The sequence below is a fragment of the Podarcis erhardii genome, assembly GCF_964252035.2.
Source record: "Podarcis erhardii genome assembly, chromosome: 6".
NCBI lineage: Eukaryota > Metazoa > Chordata > Lepidosauria > Squamata > Lacertidae > Podarcis > Podarcis erhardii.
In genome coordinates, this window is record NC_138510.1 from 8,836,934 (window position 1) to 8,857,743 (window position 20,810).

Here is a 20,810-nt window from a genome sequence, read left to right on the forward strand (position 1 = left end):
AGCTCAACAACTTTGAGTTTGCCCCTCCTAAAAAAAAAAGCTCAATAAAAGTTAATTTGGGGGCGGCTAAACTAATTTTTTTGGGACGCGGGTGGTGCTGTGGGTTAAACCACAGAGCCTAGGACTTGCCAATCAGAAGGTCGGCGGTTCGAATCCCCGCGACGGGGTGAGCTCCTGTTGCTCAGTCCCTGCTCCTGCCAACCTAGGAGTTTGAAAGCACATCAAAAGTGTAAGTAGATAAATAGGTGCCGCTCCGGCAGGAAGGTAAACGGCGTTTCTGTGTGCTGCTCTGGTTTGCCAGAAGCGGTTTAGTCATGCTGGCCACATGACCTGGAAGCTGTACACATGAGCGCTGTAAACCCAGAGTTGACCACAACTGGACCTAAGGGTCAGGGGTCCCCTTTACCCTTAAACTAAATTTGGGGGCACTGGGAGGATCTTTGCACCCTGGCGGCACATATGCTAAAGCCAGCCCTGTTTGTCCTGCACTAGAACCAGAGGCGACCTCCAAACCAGCTAGGGAGACAACTTGCTGTAGCTTTTAGCACCTCCACAAGTGTTGAATGCGGCTGTTGTCAAACCAGCATCTGTTCAGGGTTGCCCCGAGTCGCCCGGTGACTTCCTGTAACAACTTCATGGTGTGTTCTGGCACCTATTTTTCTCGGGGTGGGGGTTGGAGAACGCTGCCCAGAACTGCAGTGCTGAAGGTCTAAGAATGCTTGATCTCTATTGCCATAAATAGTTCAGTTCTCTCCTCCTTCCCTTTAGGCTCCATCTGAAAGCAGAATAATGATGAGGTCTCTGCATAACCGTTTGGTTATCCGTGCAGCTCTTTTAATCTTCTCTCTGAAGTCCGCCCCTCCTACCTCTTTACCATTTTCCCCTCCTTCCAGCTCTCTTCGATTTCTGATTAAAATATTTAAAACTGGGCAAATGGAAAGGAACTTTAATGTAGGTCAGAACTTGACCCTCAAATATTTGAAGAGCATTACTTTTTAAATCTTGGGGGGCGTGCGTGGATGTCTGGAGGACAGGAGAGACATGAGGGAGGGTCTATTATTCATAGCACCGTTTTTCTTTCAAAGCAACTTTAATTTGAAAAGAAGTCTCCATATTTCACTTTATTTTATTTAAAGAAGAATAAGGGCCTGATTTCATGAGGTGCGGTATGAACTGTGCCGGTTAGAGTCATGTATAATTCAGGCTCTGAAATTACAAGTTGGAATCTCTTGTCTTTCAAATGGTAGATTTACATTTCCAGACAGTTACACAGATGAAGTTGAGGGAGCACCGTCAGGCCGCAGAGACTGGCACGGCTCCATTAAAGGCTTCTGGGAAATCGGGTCTTATATTTTAGCGCATTCTGGATATGTCTCCCAGAGGGACGAGAGAGCAGGGGCTGCTTAGCACTTGACGGATTCCTGCCTCCAACAAGAGGAAAAGAGATGGAGGGAAAGCGGCGAATGCGAAATCAAATGCCAAGTGGGATCAAAACCTGAGAGCCACCTCAATTGTCAGGGAACCATAGGAACGGAGGAAGCTGTCTCATACAGAGTCAGACCATTGGTCTGTCAACCTCTGTATTGTTTACTGTGTGTTGTCTATTGTCTAGCAGCAGCTCCACAGGGTTTGAGACAGAAGACCCCATACCCTCCAACATTTCTCTGGTGAAAATAGGGACGTCCTATTCAACAACAACAACAACAGGGAATGTCCCAGTCCCTCTAGGTGTCCCTATTTTCCAGGGACAATCTCAGATTTACAGAAGCTGTCCTGGTTTCTGATATGATCCTGGAATGTCCTGTTTTTCCTTAGGATGTCCCTATTTTCACTGGAGAAATGTTGGAGGGTATGGAGTTTTGCCACCCGGGCGCAAGGAAAGCTGGCCCATTGCCTCTGGGCAGGAATCGCCTGCTTAAGCAGAATTCTGTTTCCAGCCTGCCCAGCTGATGACCCAAGAAACTGAACACAGTTGACCAGCACATCTGCCGTGGTCTCCCAGATGTTTGACAAAGGAGCACAGGAAGCTATCTCATACAGAACCCGTTCATTGGTCCCTGTAGCTCATTATTGCCTACAATAACTTGGCTCTCCAGGACTAGAGAAAGGCATCTACTTTGAGATGCCAGGAACTGAACATAGCTGTCAAGCGTCCCTTATTTGGAGGGACAGTCCCTTATCCCAGCGCCATGTCCCGCTGCTGTCCCTTATTGATGATGTCCCTTAAATAAGCTACTGAAGGTAATGGGGCCCTTTCTATGTCCAGCTGTCCTTTGTCAACAACAAATTGTTGCTGTTTTTTTGTGTTGAATATATGCTATACGGTAATTTATGGACCTAATAGGTATCTAAAGCCATTTGCACGCAACAAAATATGTATTTTATCAAAGTAATTGTTGATCCCTTATTTTGGCTACTGATCCCTTATTTTCAAATCTGTAAGGTGACAGCTATGGAACTGAACCTGGGACCTTCTGCATGTAAAGGAACTTCCTTACTGCCGAGCTACAGCCCATGCCCCAGCGCTTGCCATGTTAATGCAGTTGACAGGAAGATGACAGTAGGAAAAGCAGGTTCAGTGACCCTTCAACAGCGGGCTGCCCTACATGCCTGGTGGGCTGCAGTTGGCTCTGCGGGTCAAAAGTTGTAACGCTTATAGGTATTTGTTGGGCTTTAATAGAATTCTAATGGGACCCATCTATCACGGAAAAATGCATTCTCGGTCTATTACAAGCTAGGCTTGTTCAGCACCTTTTGGATCACCATGGACTCTTCGTCTCTCATGGGTTCTCCCCGCCCCCCTTCCTTGCTCCCCTCCTTTCCATTGTCCTAATTCTCCTCTTGATAATTTCCTGCCTACGTTGACCTTGAAGCATCTTCTCCTGTGGGCAAACGCCTTGATGGATGGTGCTGTGATACATAGATCAAAAACTCTTTGCCTTCCATGCTGAGACAACGGGGGAAAAGTAATTTCCCTCCGCCCACTGCCACCCGATCCATTCTTGCTATTGCCAGAGGATGCTCGTCTTTAGAAGACTTTGGGGACATTTTAAGGCAATTGACTCTCTTTTCCACAGAACGGATTAATACACACGCACAGAAACACACACAAAGAGGTCTGCATGACGTATTTTTTGCAGGTGGGGTGATTGTGTAGGAAATTCATTAGCTCAGTGGTAGCAAGCCGACTTCAATCCCCAGCATGTGAAGGACATCCGTGAAGGATAACACTATCAATGGTACTGGTTTTGATGATTACATGTTACCAGGGATCATAACTAGGAGTGTGCTATTTCACTCATGTTTGTGCTGGTCCAGGGGGGAGGTTACTGTGGGGCGAGGTCCAGGGTTGGCAGACAGTCCTCCACGGGCGAAGCGGGGTCCACAGCAAGGAGCCGGGCAAGGACAGGAACTCTGGGGGAACAGGACTGGATGCTGGCCGAAAAAGCTCTTCAATGATGTTGCTCCCGCAACCTGGGACCGGGCTGACTGGCCTTTATCTTCTCTGAGGCCAGGGGCGGTCCTGGCCCCCAGGTGACCCGCCTCTCCTGGCCTTAAGGCGAGCACTCCTCCTGGGAGAAACCAGTTCCCTCCGCCTCTCTGCCCTGAGCCTCTGCAGCTCAGGAGAGGCTGGAGGGTTACTGGACCCAGGGGGAGATTCACTTTCCCCTGACAGGGCTGGGAGAGGCACACCTGTAGGCAATGCGTCCTCAATCACCTCTGGAGCCAGAGTGGATTCATCTGGTTTCTGCTCCTGAGGATCCGGCACAGGTGCAGGTTCTTCAGAATCAAGGCCCTGCCCCAGCTCAGCCGGCCCTGGAGGCGGGGACTCTTGTGCAGGCTGGGATTCCTCTGGTTCAGCCTCTGAATCGGATTCCCAGGCCATCACAATGTCCTTCTTGTGGGTTTCTCACACGTCATAGTTTGAATAAAGCTATAACAGGACGTATCAGAGCCAGCATGGTGTAGTGGTTAAGAGCGGTGGACTCATAATCTGGTGGACCGGGTTTGCTTCCCCGCTCCTCCACATGCAGCTGCTGGGTGACCTTGGGCTAGTCACACTTCTCTGAAGTCTCTCAGCCTCACTCACCTCACAGAGTGTTTGTTGTGGGGGAGGAATGGAAAGGAGATTGTTAGCCGCTTTGACACTCCTTAAGCGGAGTGAAAGGCGGGATATCAAATCCAAACTCTTCTTCTTCTTCTTCTGTGGCCAGAGAACATAATAGCTGCTTGAAGGAGAAGCAAGGAGGCTGTAGCTAAATGGAAGAACATTTGCATGCAGAAGGTTTCAAGTTCAATGCCTGGCATCTCGAGTTGGGCCGGGAGAGATTCCCTGAGAGATTCAGAGGGCTTCTGGTCAGACTAGTCAATGCTGAGCTAGATGAACCAGCCGTCTGACTCATTATAAGGCAACTTCCTATGTTCCTATATGCTCCTATCAATTCCTGTGGAGCAAGAATCAGCAATGGATTCACTTAAACGTTTACATACCTCAATGTTATGCTTCCTTCTTTGCATTGCGCTTTACTGCTGTGACCTTTCAGAGTTTGATTTTTCTCCTGCTATTGGCTTTATACCATTCATATTTCATGCAGAAGGCAAAACGTAGCAGAGCTTCCAGGCGTTTTCTATATCCCCGAGGTGCTGGCTTTCATTACAGCTTAGCATGGAAAGGCAGATCAGGCTCACATGATGTGCTCTTCCCTGAAACCCTCTGCTTGCTCTAGAAACCTCTCTGATCCTGATGAGCTGGGAGGCTGATGTAACCTCTTTGGGTAAAGTAGGAGAAGTGAAACAATTGAATAAACAGTAATTCATTATTGATGAAACCCTATGTTGGAAAGTCGTAGGCAGTGGGGGATGAGGTCAAAGCAGAACAAAGGATTTAATCACTAAGTGGGATGTGTTGGAAACAAAGTCAAAGGAGTAGGAGTGAGGAATAAGATGCACAAGGCCAACGAGAGGCCTTGGAAAACTGCTATCTAAGGATGTGTCCTTGGGGACATGTTGAAAGGGTTCAGAAGGGTATTTCATTTGCTTGTGGACCTATGCTTTGTTGTTGTTATTGTTGTTGTTGTTGTTGTTTAGTCATTTAGTCGTGTCTGACTCTTCATGACCCCATGGACCAGAGCACACCAGGCACTCCTGTCTTCCACTGCCTCCTGCAGTTTGGTCAAACTCATGCTGGTAGCTTCGAGAACACTGTCCAACCATCTCGTCCTCTGTCATCCCCTTCTCCTTGTGCCCTCTATCCTTCCCAACATCAGGGTCTTTTCCAGGGAGTCTTCTCTTCTCATGAGGTGGCCAAAGTCTTGGAGCCTCAGCTTCAGGATCTGTCCTTCCAGTGAGCACTCAGGGCTGATTTCCTTAAGAATGGAGTGGTTTGATCTTCTTGCAGTCCATGGGACTCTCAAGACTCTCCTCCAACACTATAATTCAAAAGCATCAATTCTTCAGCGATCAGCCTTCTTTATGGTCCAGCTCTCACTTCCATACATCATTACTGGGAAAACCATAGCTTTAACTATACAGACCTTGGACCTATGCTACAACCCTAGAAAGCTGTAGAGCAGTCTTTCTCAACCTGTGGGTCCCCAGATGTTGTTGAACTGCAACTCCCAGCACCCCTAGCAAGACCACAGCTCAGGGATGATGGGAGTTGTAGTCCAACAACATCTGGGGACCCACAGGTTGAGAACCGCTGCTGTAGAGAAATGCAAAGGACCCTTGAGCACAAGGGGAATCTGGGAGACAAGCAGGTACAACCGGCAGTCTAGTATCCCATTTTGTTGCCCTTCCATTTTGAGAGTGTAAGAAAGGACTTCTTATATTCTCAGAGATGGATATAAGTGACGTGCTAATTAAAAATTTCCTAAAATGCTACTCAAGGCCAGTGAGATCTCAGTGATGCCCAGAAAAACCTGGTTTCTGTCTTATGCCATTCAGAGACTTTGGCGTCCATTTCCTATGGACTCGATTATTAGATTCCTAGGCAGAGATTTAAGGTAGCTGGGTTAAATTTCCGTTACCCTAGTCTTGAGCCCATGGGATACAGTCAGCTATAAATAATCTGATCGAATTAATAAATGGAAGGATCCAGTTGCTTATTACCTTTTCAAGGACATGGGAAGTTATAAATGTCAGCAGCCAGGGTTCATATTTCTGGGGCAATGATGAATTTTTAATCCTTTGTCCAATGCTTAATGTATTTTGGTACTTAACTTTCCTACGTGTCATACAGTGGGCAAACAATTAGATTGAAGGATATTTGGTTTAAGCTTGCCGATAAAAGGAAGGTAAACGGAGTTTCCGCTTTGGGTCTTTGAAGCTGGGCAGGCTTCCGGCTTCTGATTTTTGGTGAGTTTCCTCATAGAGTTCAGGACATGTTCAGCTAGAGAAAGTGGGGATCTGAGAATTGTGCCACATCTGACAGCACATACATAGAAAGGCATGGGGGAAATTGTAAGAGATATCTCTCCCCTGAAAACCCAGCAAACCTGGATCTGGGTATCTTCCAAGAAAGTGCAAGATATAGTGGTACCTCGGGTTAAGTACTTAATTTGTTTTGGAGGTCCGTACTTAACCTGAAACTGTTCTTAACCTGAAGCACCACTTTAGCTAATGGGGCCTCCTGTGGCTGCCGCGCCACCGGAGCATGTTTTCTGTTCTCATCCTGAAGCAAAGTTCTTAACCTGAAGCACTATTTCTGGGCTAGCGGAGTCTGTAACCTGAAACGTATGTAACCTGAAGCGTATGTAACCCAAGGTGCCACTGTATTCTGCTTCTCATTGGCTTTTGGTGGCCCCAGATATAGCGTGATGATGTGAGATGAAGGTGATTTAATCAATGCACTTGGAACTTGATGATTTTAGGTTATTGTTACCTGGGTGTTTGGGATGTCATAAATCAAAGAAGTAAATAGTGAAACACCACTTCCACAACAAAAAACCCATGCTGGATGTTGCTCACAAAAGCAACACTCTATTCCGAACTTAAAAATGGAAAGCGTAATGCTGGTGGTCAACAAAAGAGGTTTAAAGACTGTCTCAAGGCAAATCTAAAAAAAAATGTAGCATAAACACTGACAACTGGGAAACACTGGCCTGCGAGTGCTCCAGTTGGAGAACAGCCTTTACCAAATGTGTCATGGGCTTTGAAGAAGCTCAAACTCAGGACGCAAGGGAGAAACGTGCTAAGAGGAAGGCATGCTTGGCAAACCCTCACCGTGATCAGCTCCTGCCTGGAAACCAATGTCCCCACTGTGGAAGGAAGAGTGGATCCAGAATTGGCCTCCACAGCCAATTATATGGAAGATAATCTTACTTGGCTACGAGGGATCGAAGAAGAAGAAGAAGAAGAAGAAGAAGAAGAGGAGGAAGAGGAAGAACAACAACAACAACAACAACAACAACCGTGTGCAGGTCATTGTTTCAGCACCATGGCCAGCTCCAGACCTGCATACCTCTAAAAGCTTTCACCTCCACTATCTCAAAGGGCATGCATGCACTGGGGTAAGAAATCATCAGGAACAGTCTGGGATTGTATTTTCCCTTGGCTTTTCAGCATCTTCTTTGCCCCAGGCTCCTGTGCCTTAGCCCACTACAGTGGTACCTCAGGTTACAGACGCTTCAGGTTACAGACGCTTCAGGTTACAGACTCCGCTAACCCAGAAATAGTACCTCGGGTTAAGAACTTTGCTTCAGGATGAGAACAGAAATCGTGCGGCAGCAGCGGGAGGCCCCATTAGCTAAAGTGGTACCTCATGTTAAGAATAGTTTCAGGTTAAGAACGGACCTCCAGAATGAATTAAGTTCTTAACCCAAGGTACCAATGTAGTGTCCTAAATGGTGTGCTGTTGTTTTTTCATCAAATCAATTTACATTACCAATTAAAATTCAAACATTAAACATCAACATCAACATTTAGGATTCCATGAATCCTTCAACTCCCTCTGCCCTTCCATGGTTACCATTATCAATCTTTTTTCAACTGCTTCTCTTATTTTTTCTTTTTTAAAAAATAGTCCATTTTTACCATAGTCTTTAACACATTACAAGCATTACTTAAATCCTGCCAAAGTGTTTAGTTGTTTACAGTGTTTTCTTAAATACATTGTGGATCTTCCCCATTCCTTCTCAAAGTTCTTCTCTTCCCGGCTTCTGATTTTCCCTGTCAACTTTGCCATTTTGGCATAGTCCATTTGTCTTTGGTTGGGACTTTATTTTCTTTCCATCTCTGGGCCAGTAGTAGATAGCTGTCAACTTTTCCCTTTTCTTGTGAGGAATCCTATTCAGAGTAAGGGAATTTCCCCTAAAAAAAGGAAAAGGTTGACAGCTAGGCAGTATCTGCACTGCTGTCATTGCATACATAAATAATTGTTTCTGCTCCTTCTACATGGTAGGTTTTGCCATGGTGACCCCTTGAGATGAATGGACTCATCCTGCTTTTCTTTCCTCCTCGTGAGTCATGTTGCTTTTTGTGTGTGTGAAAAACCTCTTACTAAAATTGTACAATGATGTGTTTGCACGGAAACCGGAAAAGCACAGTTGCTGTAGATTTCCGAAAGCTTGTGTTGACCATCTGGAAAGTGCTGGGTCCTCTTCTTGTTCCAGCCACTGAAGGATTTGAAGACCATCTGGAAACTGCTGTATCCTCTTCTTGTACAGGGGATTAAAGACTTCGCTTCAGCTGCATATTTATTTAGGCAGAATCCTTCATTTAGGACAGAATAGGTAGTCAGCCAGGGAGAGGCTGCCTCTGAGCAGCTTAGCATACACCTGAGCAATCAATGTCTGACACTGCAGTCATGCCAGTCGCAGCAGCTTTTATAGGACCAGGTGGAACCCCAATTGGCCGTTGATGTCACCTGATCTCTGTCAACTTGATAGCTGCAATGCCATCCATTAGCTGTGTGTGTGTGTGTGTGTGTGTGTGTGAGTGAGAGAGAGAGAGAGAGAGAGAGAGAGAGAAGAGTTTGGATTTGATATCCCGCTTTATCACTACCCGAAGGAGTCTCAAAGCGGCTAACATTCTCCTTTCCCTTCCTCCCCCACAACAAACACTCTGTGAGGTGAGTGGGGCTGAGAGACTTCAAAGAAGTGTGACTGGCCCAAGGTCACCCAGCAGCTGCATGTGGAGGAGCAGAGACGCGAACCCGGTTCCCCAGATTACGAGTCCACCGCTCTGAACCACTACACCACACTGGTGAGAGAGAGAGAGAGAGGTGCAGCATTTTCTTTCTCCTGGATGCAGCTACAGCTGTGGAGTGAGTTAGGTGCTCAGGCCCTGCCACTGGAACCCCCTGTACAAATACCGTATTGGCCTGAATATAAGCTGCACCTGAAAATAAGCCGCACCTTTAAAATTCGGGGGGGGGGGGGGAGTCCGCAACCAGAAGGAGGAGGAGTACCAAGAGGAATGGAAGAAATTTAAAGAGTATTTAGCTAAATATGTTAAGATAACTTAAACAGAATTACTTGCGAGCACCAGATTGGCCTAGGATTTAAATAAGTGATGTTGTAGAATACTATGGTTAAAAAAAATGAAAAGAAAGAAAGATGTTAATTAGTGTTTCCTGCTTGGCAGGGGGTTGGACTCGATGGCCCTTGTGGCCTCTTCCAACTCTATGATTCTATGATTCTATGACTAAATAAATTTTATGTGAAAATAGTTTTGGAAAACTGCTATAATGATTTATATGGAAATTCAGCCGGGGGATTCGAGGAAGTCACACAATAATGTTAGCAAAAGTGGAATTATTACAGTTAGGATTAATGTTTGTCCCTACAGGACCCGTGCAGTGCACTGGGAAATGTTGGGGGGCTACTGAAGAGGCCCCAACACTCCCCCGAAGCACCAGCCCTACAGGGTGCAGCTGGGGGGAGGTTTGCATAGGGTGGTGGCAGAGGCAATGGCCTGCCTGGGCAACTGCAACCCCCGCTCACTAGGGCTACAGCAGAAGTTAAAGACTTGGGAGCAGCGGGCAGCACGCTGTTGCCCCGCATTCCTGGGCTGCTCTCTGGGGGGGGGGGAGCTGCACCGCTTCCCCCTTCGTTCTGATGGCTCAGGGGAGGTTTGGGATTGGTGGGTGGGACGGGCACCATTGTATGGCACCCTCAACAGCCCTCTTGGTGGCATCCTGGGCTGTTTCAGCAGTGATATCGTGAGGTCGCGAATATAAGCCGCACTTTAACTTTTCATGGTCGGAATTTGGAAAAAAGGTGTAGGTTATATTTGGGCCAATACGGTATGCCCCCACGCCAGCGCTGCTTTCTTGGTTTTATGGTCTGTTTGAAATTTGTATAGGACACATCTGCCTACAGGCTTTTTGGCAGCAGGTGAAAGAATCTCCACAACTTTCTTGAAATGCTTACATAGGAGACGTAAGGTAGAGGCTTTTCAGAGCCTTTCCATGAGTCTGCGCAACATTGCTGGTGAAAGGAGGGTCTCAAACCAGGATCCCTGGCTCCTCCAGATCTGCCGGGCACCTCATTTTTAAGGTTATTGTAGGCCTTAATTATTTGTTTTCCACTGTGAACTCAATCCACTTTAACGAGGAATTAGGACCAAACAATTACTCACACCGCAGGAAAGCAGAATGATGTATGAGGGGACTCTGGAAAGTGGAGTCATTCATTTTTAATACAAGAGAAACATACATCACACCGCTGAACAAAAGGCAGGCTAATGAGGTTTCCGTGGGAGGGATTATGGAATGCATTTGGGTTTGGCAGGTCTCTTCTGAAAGCCCCGCTCTGAAGAGGTTGAGTAATGTTTTACATTGTTTTGCAAAAAAAAGCTGCCTCACCAACTCTGAATCTCCTGAGCATCTTATTAAGAGTTGCAAGGATGACGGAATGCTCACTTTATTCTCCTTGGTCTGATGGACACCAGGAAGTTCAAGCCAACAATACATGCGGGTAAAGGCATCCATTCTTTGGAAAGGTTGGAATTTGCTTTTGTGCCTGACAGAAGGAACAAAATGGATTCTATTGAACGATGGCAGGTGATTGTAGTGTTCGGGAAGAGACAATGGCATTAGGCATCCTGGGAATGTCAACATCTTATTCTTTTATAAAGCAAGTTTCTGCAAAATATAAGCTTGAAAGCTTGGGCAGCGTCTGCAAACATTCAGAAGGTGTCTCACTGAGAAGGCTAGCCAAAACCAGGATAAATTATGGAGGAACCACAACTCAGTGATGAAGTTTGAGTTTTGCATTGCAGAAGGTCCCAGGCTCAACTCCTGAAATCTCCAACTCAAAGGATTTAGGAAATGTAGGAAACTGTCTTATATCAAGTCAGACCATTGGTCCATCTGGCTCTGTATTGTCTACACAGACAGGCAGTAGCTCTCCAGGGTTTCAGTCAATGGATATTCCCAGCCCTAGTGAAGATGCCTGGGACTGAAGTTGAGACCCTCTGCATGCAAGATAGATGCTCTGCTGCTGAGCTTTCCCATGGACCTACGGTTCTTCTCCCAAAGTACCAGCTGATGAGAAAGTTGGCCTGGTAGACTGCTGTGAGAGTTAACAGTTCCGAACTAGATGAACAAACCATCTGTTTAGAGAAAAGAGCACTTCTTAGGTGTCTATGTAAAATCTATAGGGTTGCATCCAATATTAGTCTTACTCAAATTGACCCATTAAGATTTATCACCTTGACTAACACAAGTGGAACGGTCTCCCTTGGGGAGTTGTGGGAACGTGTCCAGAGGAGGGCAACCAAAATGGTCAAAGGCCTGGAAACGATGCCTTATGAGGAACGGCTAAGGGAGCTGGGCATGTTTAGCCTGGAGAAGAGGAGGTTAAGGGGTGATATGATAGCCATGTTCAAATATATAAAAGGATGTCACATAGAGGAGGGAGAAAGGTTGTTTTCTGCTGCTCCAGAGAAGCGGACACGGAGCAATGGATCCAAACTACAAGAAAGAAGATTCCAGCTAAACAGTAGGAAGAACTTCCTGACAGTAAGAGCTGTTTGACAGTGGAATTTGCTGCCAAGGAGTGTGGTGGAGTCTCCTTCTTTGGAGGTCTTTAAGCAGAGGCTTGACAACCATATGTCAGGAGTGCTCTGATGGTGTTTCCTGCTTGGCAGGGGGTTGGACCCGATGGCCCTTGTGGTCTCTTCCAACTCTATGATTCTATGATTCTATGATTCTCCTTCCTTGGAGGTTTTTAAGCAGTGGTCGGATGGCCATCTGTCATGGATTCTTCAGCTAAGATTCCTGCATTGCAGGGGGTTGGACTAGATGACCCTCGGGGTCCCTTCCAACTCTACAATCCTACGATTCTATGTTGTACGACATGGGTAAGTAGAAGGTGGATCAGAATCTGCTGGCTGATCGGACTTCCGGGTTAGCGCGAACGCGAATGGCGGATTCCCTCCGAGCTCCGGAGGGAATCGGCTCCGCTGAGGATGGGTCTTGCCGCGCCGGCGACGCGGGGACCCTCAGAAACCTCAGGCGCGGATGCCTGCGGACCTGGTGACTCGGTGGGCACCTTAAGCGCCCCCCGACTCATGAAGAGCCTTTTTAAAGGCTACGGAGGGGTACGGAGGGCGGCGTGGTGCTGTGAGTAGATCGCTACCTCAGTGGAGTGAAGCCGCGAGCCATGACCGGAGAGCGCTAACTTTCTTCCTGAAATTTGGACTGTAAAACAAGCTACCCGTGAGTAGAAGGGAATTTGGACTTAAAATTTCTTGGCTTTGAATTTGGTACAACCGGGGGATGTGCTAAAGGGAAGTCCGCACCCCCCCTATCTACAAACGATCTAAAGCAAGGATCGGAGAACTAAGGTGGAAAAATTGCTGTCTGATCAGGGAAAAAAAGATCTTTCCATGAATTTGACAGGTGAAGATTTTGTGCTGGAGGGAAAGGGAGGAATTTTGGAACTTTTAATGTAACCCCCCCCCCCGAACCCGAGAGCGTCTTGCCGGAGGGAAAAAGAACAAAGAGTTTGACAGCTGTCAAAGGAGCTGTCAAACGAGTGGCCAAAGTTAAAATCTTGCTATCTAATAACTCTCTCTTTTAAAAGTGATACATTTAAAATGAGATGGTTGGAAACAAAGTAGTAAATAAATGACAAAGTAACAGACTGTTGGAAAGGACTATCGAGCAATTGGAATCCCCCTAGGGGGGACTAGAGGCACTACAATGGCTGCAGAGGGAAAATTACTGGCAGAAATAGAAAAAATGTTTTTTCTCGTGGGAATTTTACAAGAGCAGACTACGGCTATGAGCAAAGTACTTATGACCTTGAACTCCAAAACAAACAATTCTGCCGAATGTACAAACGACACGCCTGAAAAAGAATGTACAAACGACACGCCTGAAAAAGAATCTGCAGCCGAGCCACAAGGAGGGATGGAAAGGAAAGGAGGAAGGGAGACAGTTCAAGTGGAAAATATCAACCAACTAAATATTAACCAAAAGCCTATACTGACAGAAAGTAAAGAAGAAGACCTTTGGATTACAACTCTGCAAAAGATGAGAAAGATGAAGAAGGAAGCCTCTGGATTACTTGGAACACTGGAATTTAAAAGAATAAAGAAATATGACCGAGACTTTCTTCTTAGGCATGGGCCTGATCTTCAGAAACAACAGCTTTTAAACTTTTTGGATGGAAGAAAACTTGATGGGACTGTGACAGAACTGTTTCGAGAACCGAAGACCAACAAAAAAGACTACCAACAAAACTGGCAGAGAGAGACTAACAGAGAATTAAGGGCCTCGGATGTGAGGAATCCGGGCTAGGAACTCTTTTTGGGGATGCTTCTCTGGGGACGGAAGCCGGGGTAGGGAGGGAGGGGAGAACAAAGACTTTTAAAACTTTATAATCTTTTATCAGGCCAATTGGATTTATAAGTAATATTAAAGGGAGAAATTCATGGAAGGGAAATGGGGTCGACCTTAGGAAAAAGAGAATTGGAAAGTGAAAAGTTAAATGTTTTTAAGTAAAATGTTTCTTCTTTTTTAAAAACAATAATAATAATAATAATAATATGTGTAAGATAATGGATAGGAACTTGCTGAAATACTTATTGAAATTGGGATGTAGGAAGAGGGGGTGGGGGAAGTCAGAGAAAGAGGGTAATGAAAGTAAGGGCATGAAATTACATACGTGTTGGTCTGTGTCTTTTTGTGTATGTATGTCTTTATAAAATGTGAAAATCTAATAAAAATTTATATATATATAAAAAAGAATCTGCTGGCTGATCTCTGGGTGATCTGTCGCAGATTGGCAAAGTTTCTATTGTTGGGAGACGATGAAGGAGAGCACCCTTGGGGGGTGAAGTCAAGTTGTTGGAGAATTACAGTGTCTGCTGTGATTGTAGAGACCGATACGGGAGAGACATGTTTTGTTGCAGCAGGGGCAGATGAAGGCGTCCGGTTGTCCTGCTGCAGATGCACCAGGGCGTTTCTTCTTTCTGCGCTCCCCCCAGTTGTCTAACAATAGCGATAACTAGTTAGCCAAAGGAGGCCCAAAACAAAATGTTAAAATAAGAAATAAGCTATAATCAAAGCTTTTCTCCCTCTCGTGTTATTCTGGAGCTCAGGGCTATCCAATGAAGCTGAATGTAGAAAGATTCAGGACAGACTAGAAGTAGAAGAAATTCTTCACACCACAAATACCCTCACGTTCAGACCCTCAAGATGTAGTGAGGGCCACCAACCTAGACAAATCCATGGGCCATATTGTTATCAATGACTTCCAGCCGTGATGGTTACATTCTACCTCCACTGTCGAAGGCAGCACTTTTGACTGTTGTTTGTACAGCGCGTATATTCCTTTATGTAAGCACTAGTTTTGGAGCAAATATTATGATTATGATTCCTTTTATCTTTTCCTCTTCCAGCTGGTGGGCTTCGTCTATGCCTGTTACGTTGTCAGTGTTTTTACAGAAGAAGAAGACAGCTGTAAGTATTTGCCGCTGGACAGATCCCTGGCCATGGGTCTAATCTGATGCCCTTCCTCTTAGAATGAAATTTATTTTATTTTATTTATTTATTTATTTATTTATTTATTGCATGTATATCTCACCAGGGAGCTTGAGGTGGCCTGCAGAGAGGTTTATTGAACACAGCACAAACATTCAGCGTCCGTTCACATCGTGTAGGTGCTCCCAGTTGAGTTCCTCCCTCTTCCCTCTAGTTACTTCCTGTGGGAATGTTTAGAGATGCGGGGGAGGATATATTGTCTAAGATATCCTATCCCAACTTGTCTTTACAAGTTCAACAAAATCAGCAGAGTTAACATTCCCCCTTTTTTAAACACATGCACAGCAGATAGCTTGCTCAGACTCGTTAGAGTCTCTGTAAATATTTCCTGGTATTTCCCCTGTTTAATCCCTCCTAAGATAAGACGCTACGCAGTCTTCTGTAGAGTATAAAACATTTACTCACAAGTAATCATCTGTTCACACAATGGTTCCCAGAAGGCAGACTTGAAAGGTTAGAACATAGTTTAAATGTGGTGACTATCTCCTTATGGGAGAAAGCCCCCCTTTTCTTCTCTTGGCCTGGAGCCAAGGGTGGATCTTAGTAGTGCTGTTGTTAAGGTGGCATCGATAGAGACAAGAGAGACAAGATGGTCGCCAGCCTGTGGTTCTTTCTACTTCTTGAGAGGCCATGCTCATCTCAATTTACACATAGGAAGTTTCATCTCAGTCCTGGGAAGCAGGAAGTTCTGGCTGGAGGACTGAGACAACCTTCATGTCTACTCTAGCAATGTTGTGTTTGACTGCACCTGATTCTTACATCCCACATTTCCGTCTTCCCGTTTCCTCACCACATGATCCCTCCACCACTGAGCCTTCTGAGACCCTATCCAGATGCCTGGCTCTAGGACTCATGCCCTGCACACTTTCTAGTGAGGGTGATCCAACCAGCTCTCTCTCTTCCCGTTCCTCTCCCTTTGATTGGTCTTCGCCCAGCTGTCAGTTTCCGAACTGTGTCCTTCCTCGAACCATTTTTCTAGGTCGATACTATCCTCCTGCTCCAGAGGAGTGTCAGGATCAGGCCCTTGTTCAGAGGGAGAGGGGGGGCTCCCACCATTTCTCCTCAGAGCAATACCCTTCAGTCTAGTTCCTGACATCTAGAAGCATTCTCGCTGCCGTGGTTGCGTACATGAACAGTTTCTTGTCTTCTTCTGGTATCTCTTCACCTATTATACATAACAAAAAGGCTGCTGGTTTTTCAACAAAGGTTTTCTTAAACATTTTCTTTAACTCATTATATATCATTTCCCAGAAGACTTTTACCACTCCACAAGGCCACCAGTCAATGACGAATTCTTCAGTCAGATGGCAACCCTAACAAGCTGATTTCTCAGTGTGGCAACATTTGGCTACTTATTCTGGCTCTGCAAGTCTACCCCAATGTTTGCTCTGTTGGGGGCTTCCAATGAGCTCATGCGGTGACATCTATTACATTTACTGTGGGGCTCAGTGTATTCTTTATTTAAAAAAATATTTATATTGCTATTCATAAAAAACATAAGAGTGGTTAACAACAATTGTACATCAAACCATGCAATAAAAGCCACGTGAAAAGTTGAAACCAGAAATTAGCTAACTATTAAGATCTGTTCTTAATTCCTTGCATAACGCTGGCAGAATAGAAAAGTTTGAGGCAGGTATTTATAAGTTGGAACAGAGGGTGCCTGTTGAAAACCAGCTAGCAGAGTATTCCACAATACAGGGATGGCTATAGTAAGTCTTGGTTTCTTGTTATTGTCAAATGAGCCTCACCAACTCGAGGAATGACCAGTGATGCTCTGCAGATGATCTCAGGGATCGAGTTGGGATAAAAGGGTTCAGAGGGATCTGCAAGAGGCCTGATTTCCACACCATATGGAACGAACCTCCTGAGGAGATAAGTGCAGTGATCAATTGTGTATAAAAGAGATGAGATTATAAGAAAGCAGGCAATTAAGAATACATACTTCCACCATGGTTAATCAATGTCTGCTTTCAACTTTTTGTGGTTTTTCTTGTACGGATTTATGTTTCGTTGCTGTAAACCGCTTGGATATATTTTTATGACAGTCTATAAATATTCATATAAATTAACAGAGCGCAGTTCTGGCACACCTCTCAGGTGGGCGCCATTGCAGGCTGGCACCCCCCCCTTGCTTTTACGTACTTGCCTTTATGTACATTTTGAGAAGCCCAAAATGAACATTTCAAGTCAGAATGGAAGCTGGCCAGTGTGTGCAAGTCTACACTTTTTTTTTTTTTAGATCTGTGACTCCACCTAGCTCCTTGCCACTCTTCCCAGTGATTGGTCAAGCTACAGGCCAGTTCCTATTTTCTTTTCGTCCATCCGTTTCCTGTGTAGCAGCAACAGGCTTTAAGCTTTCTAGCCAGGCCTCTCCCATTGCACATATTTCAAAAAGTAGACGCCATCTTTCTAAAAGTAGATGCCATCTTTCAAAAAGTAAAAACCAGGACACCCCAAAAGTTGTTGAGCTTTTTAAAGGAAACCCCCCAAATCACCTGCCTGAATCTAAGAGAATGGGGGATAAGGGGACACATTTATTTGGTCTGCACCAAAACCAGGGAGTGATTCTCAAACCAGCTAGGGAGACGGCTTGCCATAGTTTGTCCCCCCCCCCCAATTTTTTTTATTGATTTTCACAAAATTGTAAACAAACAAACAAACATAAATCATAACTTTACTAAAATTACACTTATTAACATTGCTAAGTGACTTCCTCGCTTCCCCTTGGTTGAATTTCAATGCATATCTTTTTAATGGCTCTCCTAATCAAAGTTCTTATAACTTAATCATTTAACATCCTTATATCTTTTCAATTCAAAATTTAACATGTTAAACATCACTTAACTTATATAAATTCCTTATATCTGTTTCCTGCAAGCTATTTCCCATTAGTTTAACTTAACAAATTTAACTAAGTAATCATTAGATTTTGTCCATTCTTCCTGATACTCCTCCTCCTTCTGGTCACGGACTCTTCCGGTTAGGTCGGCTAGCTCCGAAAAATCCATCATCTTCATCTGCTACTCTTCCACCGTTGGTAATTCTTGGGTTTTCCACATTTTTGCTAGTAAAATACGAGCAGCAGTTGTGGCATGCAAAAATAATTTAACATCTTTCTTGGGCAATTCCAAACCTGTTATTCCAAGAAGAAAGGCCTCTGGTTTCTTTATAAATGTATATTTCAACATTTTTTTCAATTCATTATAAATCTTTTCCCAGAAGTCTTTCACCTTGGGGCAGGGTCCACCACATGTGGTAAAAAAGCTTGCCATAGTTTTTAGCACCTCTGCGGGGAGTGAACTCAGCTGCTATCAAAACAGTATCTGTTCAGGGCTGCCCCGAGTTGCCCGACAACTTACTGTAACAACTTCTTGGTGTATCTGAAGAAGTGTGCATGCACACGAAAGCTCATACCAAGAACTGACTTAGTTGGTCTTTAAGGTGCTACTGGAAGGAATTTGTTTTGTTTTAACTTCTTGGTGAGTTCTGGCACCTATTTTGGGCGGCAGGGCAGGGGGAGGTACTGTAAGTAAATAAATAAAACATAGTAAGAGCCTGTTAGATCAGGCCAATGGCCAGGGCCAGATTTAGGTTTGATGAGGCCCTAAGCTACTGAAGGTAATGGAGCCCTTTATATGTCCAGCTGTCCTTTGTCAACAACAAATTGCCATGTTGAATATATGCTATATGGTAATTTAAGGCCCTAATAGGTATCTAAAGCCATTTGCACATAACAAAATACGTATTTTATCCAAGTAATTGTTACAACCAGTCCATGCAGAATGTAGGCACCCTATATATAGAAATGGGCAAACCAGTGATGTTTTAGGGAGCAGGCTAGCAGGCGGGGCCCATTACTTACATCACAGGATTATTATTTTATTTGTTTTTTATCTGATGTTTTGGAAATGTACATCCAGGGGTTTTTCCCCCCTTTTTTGGGGGGGGGGGTCAAGAGTGTTGGAATTCTGCCTCGGTCAGAGGAATATGCCTACCTCTCCAGGCACCGGCTGAATTCCTTTTGACCTCCCCCTGCGACTCCCGGCAGGTAAACAGGCGAGGTCTGTATCGGCGATTTTTCCCAGACTGTGAGAAAAACACACCATTGCTTCTCTCTCCTCCCTGCTACCCCAGGGAGGCGAATCAGACTCAGACAGAAATGTATCTACATGCTTTTATTCCTGTCTTTAGCAGCCATACAGATAAAGATGTCTGCACTCTTTATAAACAACAGCAGAGAGAGAAAAAAACTCCACCCATGTACATCCTGTACAGGTCATATGACACACACTGAGCTAACATCCGGTGCTCAATACGGAGAATGGACTGCCCCTTTCTTGCCATGGTAACAGTCACAAACATCCTGTCTGGCTTTCCAGCCACCTGCAGCTGGCTTAGCTGCTCCTTGCTTCTGCATTGCTTCTTTATGGTAACAAAGAGAGTGGGGCCCTAAGCTATAGCTTGTTCAGCTTATACACAGTGGCATCTCAACAGGGGTGGGGGGGCAGTGTTCCCCGGGTGCCATGTCTGAGGGGTGACAAGAAGCCCCCCCCCCCGAGGGCTCACGGCGGCGCAAGCAGCCATCACTCTGCCACAGTCACATGTGGAATATCCTCCGTTTGTGGCTGCAGCCGCAAGCAGAGGTTCCCGGCGCTGGTGGCAAACCACTATGTACAGTGCATGTGCTGCATGTAATGCTGCCGCACATGCGCTGTACATAGCGGTTTGCTGCCGGCACCACTCAAGCGCCATACAGACGGCAGTGGAATCCCTCCGTCGCCGCTACAGCCACATGTAATAACAACAACAACAACAACAATAATAATTGTAAATTATTATTGTAAAATATTATTATTATTATTATTATTATTATTATTATTATTATTATTATTATTTATACCCCGCCCTCCCCAGCCAAGACTGGGCTCAGGGCGGCTAACAACCAATAATAAAAACAAGTTGATTAAAATACAATTTAAAAGATTAAGATACAACATTAAAACATTAGGGTGCAATCTCTTCATAGGAGGAGAAAGGAAAAAGAAAGAGGACGAGTGAATCAAACTGATTCTAAGCCAAAGGCCAGGTGGAACAACTCTGTCTTACAGGCCCTGCGGAAAGAGATCAGATCCCGCAGGGCTGTGGTCTCAGGAGACAGAGAATTCCACCAGGCCGGAGGCAGTGTTGAGAAGGCCCTGGCTCTGGTTGAGGCTAATCTAACTTCCTTAGGGCCCGGGAGCTCTAGGGTGTTGCTGAAGGTCCTCCGTGGGGCATACCAGGAGAGGCGGTCCTGTAGGTATGAGGGTCCTAGTCTGTGAAGGGCTTTAAACGTCAAAATCAGCACCTTAAATCTGACCCTGTAATCCACTGGGAGCCGGTGCAGCTGGAAAAGCACTGGGTGAATATGCTCCCATGTGAGGAGCCTCGCTGCTGCATTCTGTACCCGCTGGAGTTTCTGGGACAGCTTCAAGGGCAGCCCCGCGTAGAGCGAATTACAGTAGTCAAGCCAGGAGGTTATCATCGCATGGATCACTGTGGCCAGGTCAGGGTAGAGGATCCTCTGTTCGCAGCTGCAGCCGCAAGCAGAGGATCCCGGCACCGGCCGTATGGCGCTGGAGCGCCAGCACCGGCAAACCACTATGCACAGCACATGTGTGGTGTCGCTGCGTACGGTGCATGAGTCGTACATAGTGACACCCGCCCTGGGTGTCACAACGCCTTCGTTCGCCCCTGCTTATATGTAAATCTGGCACTGCCAATGGCTCATTCAGCTTCCTGTCCTCCTGGTGAACAGCCAGATACCTATGAGAAA

At 45.5% G+C, this 20,810-nt stretch overlaps 1 protein-coding gene across 4 annotated transcripts in view; it reads left to right on the top strand.

Annotated features, from left to right (window-relative positions):
- Positions 1–20,810, top strand: part of NKAIN4 (sodium/potassium transporting ATPase interacting 4) — a gene marked incomplete at its 3' end in the record, with an annotated part of 564,211 nt that overhangs the window by 67,154 nt on the left and 476,247 nt on the right. For all 4 annotated transcript variants that reach the window (XR_014158000.1, XM_081868139.1, XM_081868138.1 and 1 more), the window contains exon 5: positions 14,854–14,914. Coding sequence is in view for 3 of the 4 variants with exons in the window: in XM_081868139.1 (XP_081724265.1) it covers positions 14,854–14,914 (61 nt within the window). The remainder of the gene's footprint in view (positions 1–14,853; positions 14,915–20,810) is intronic.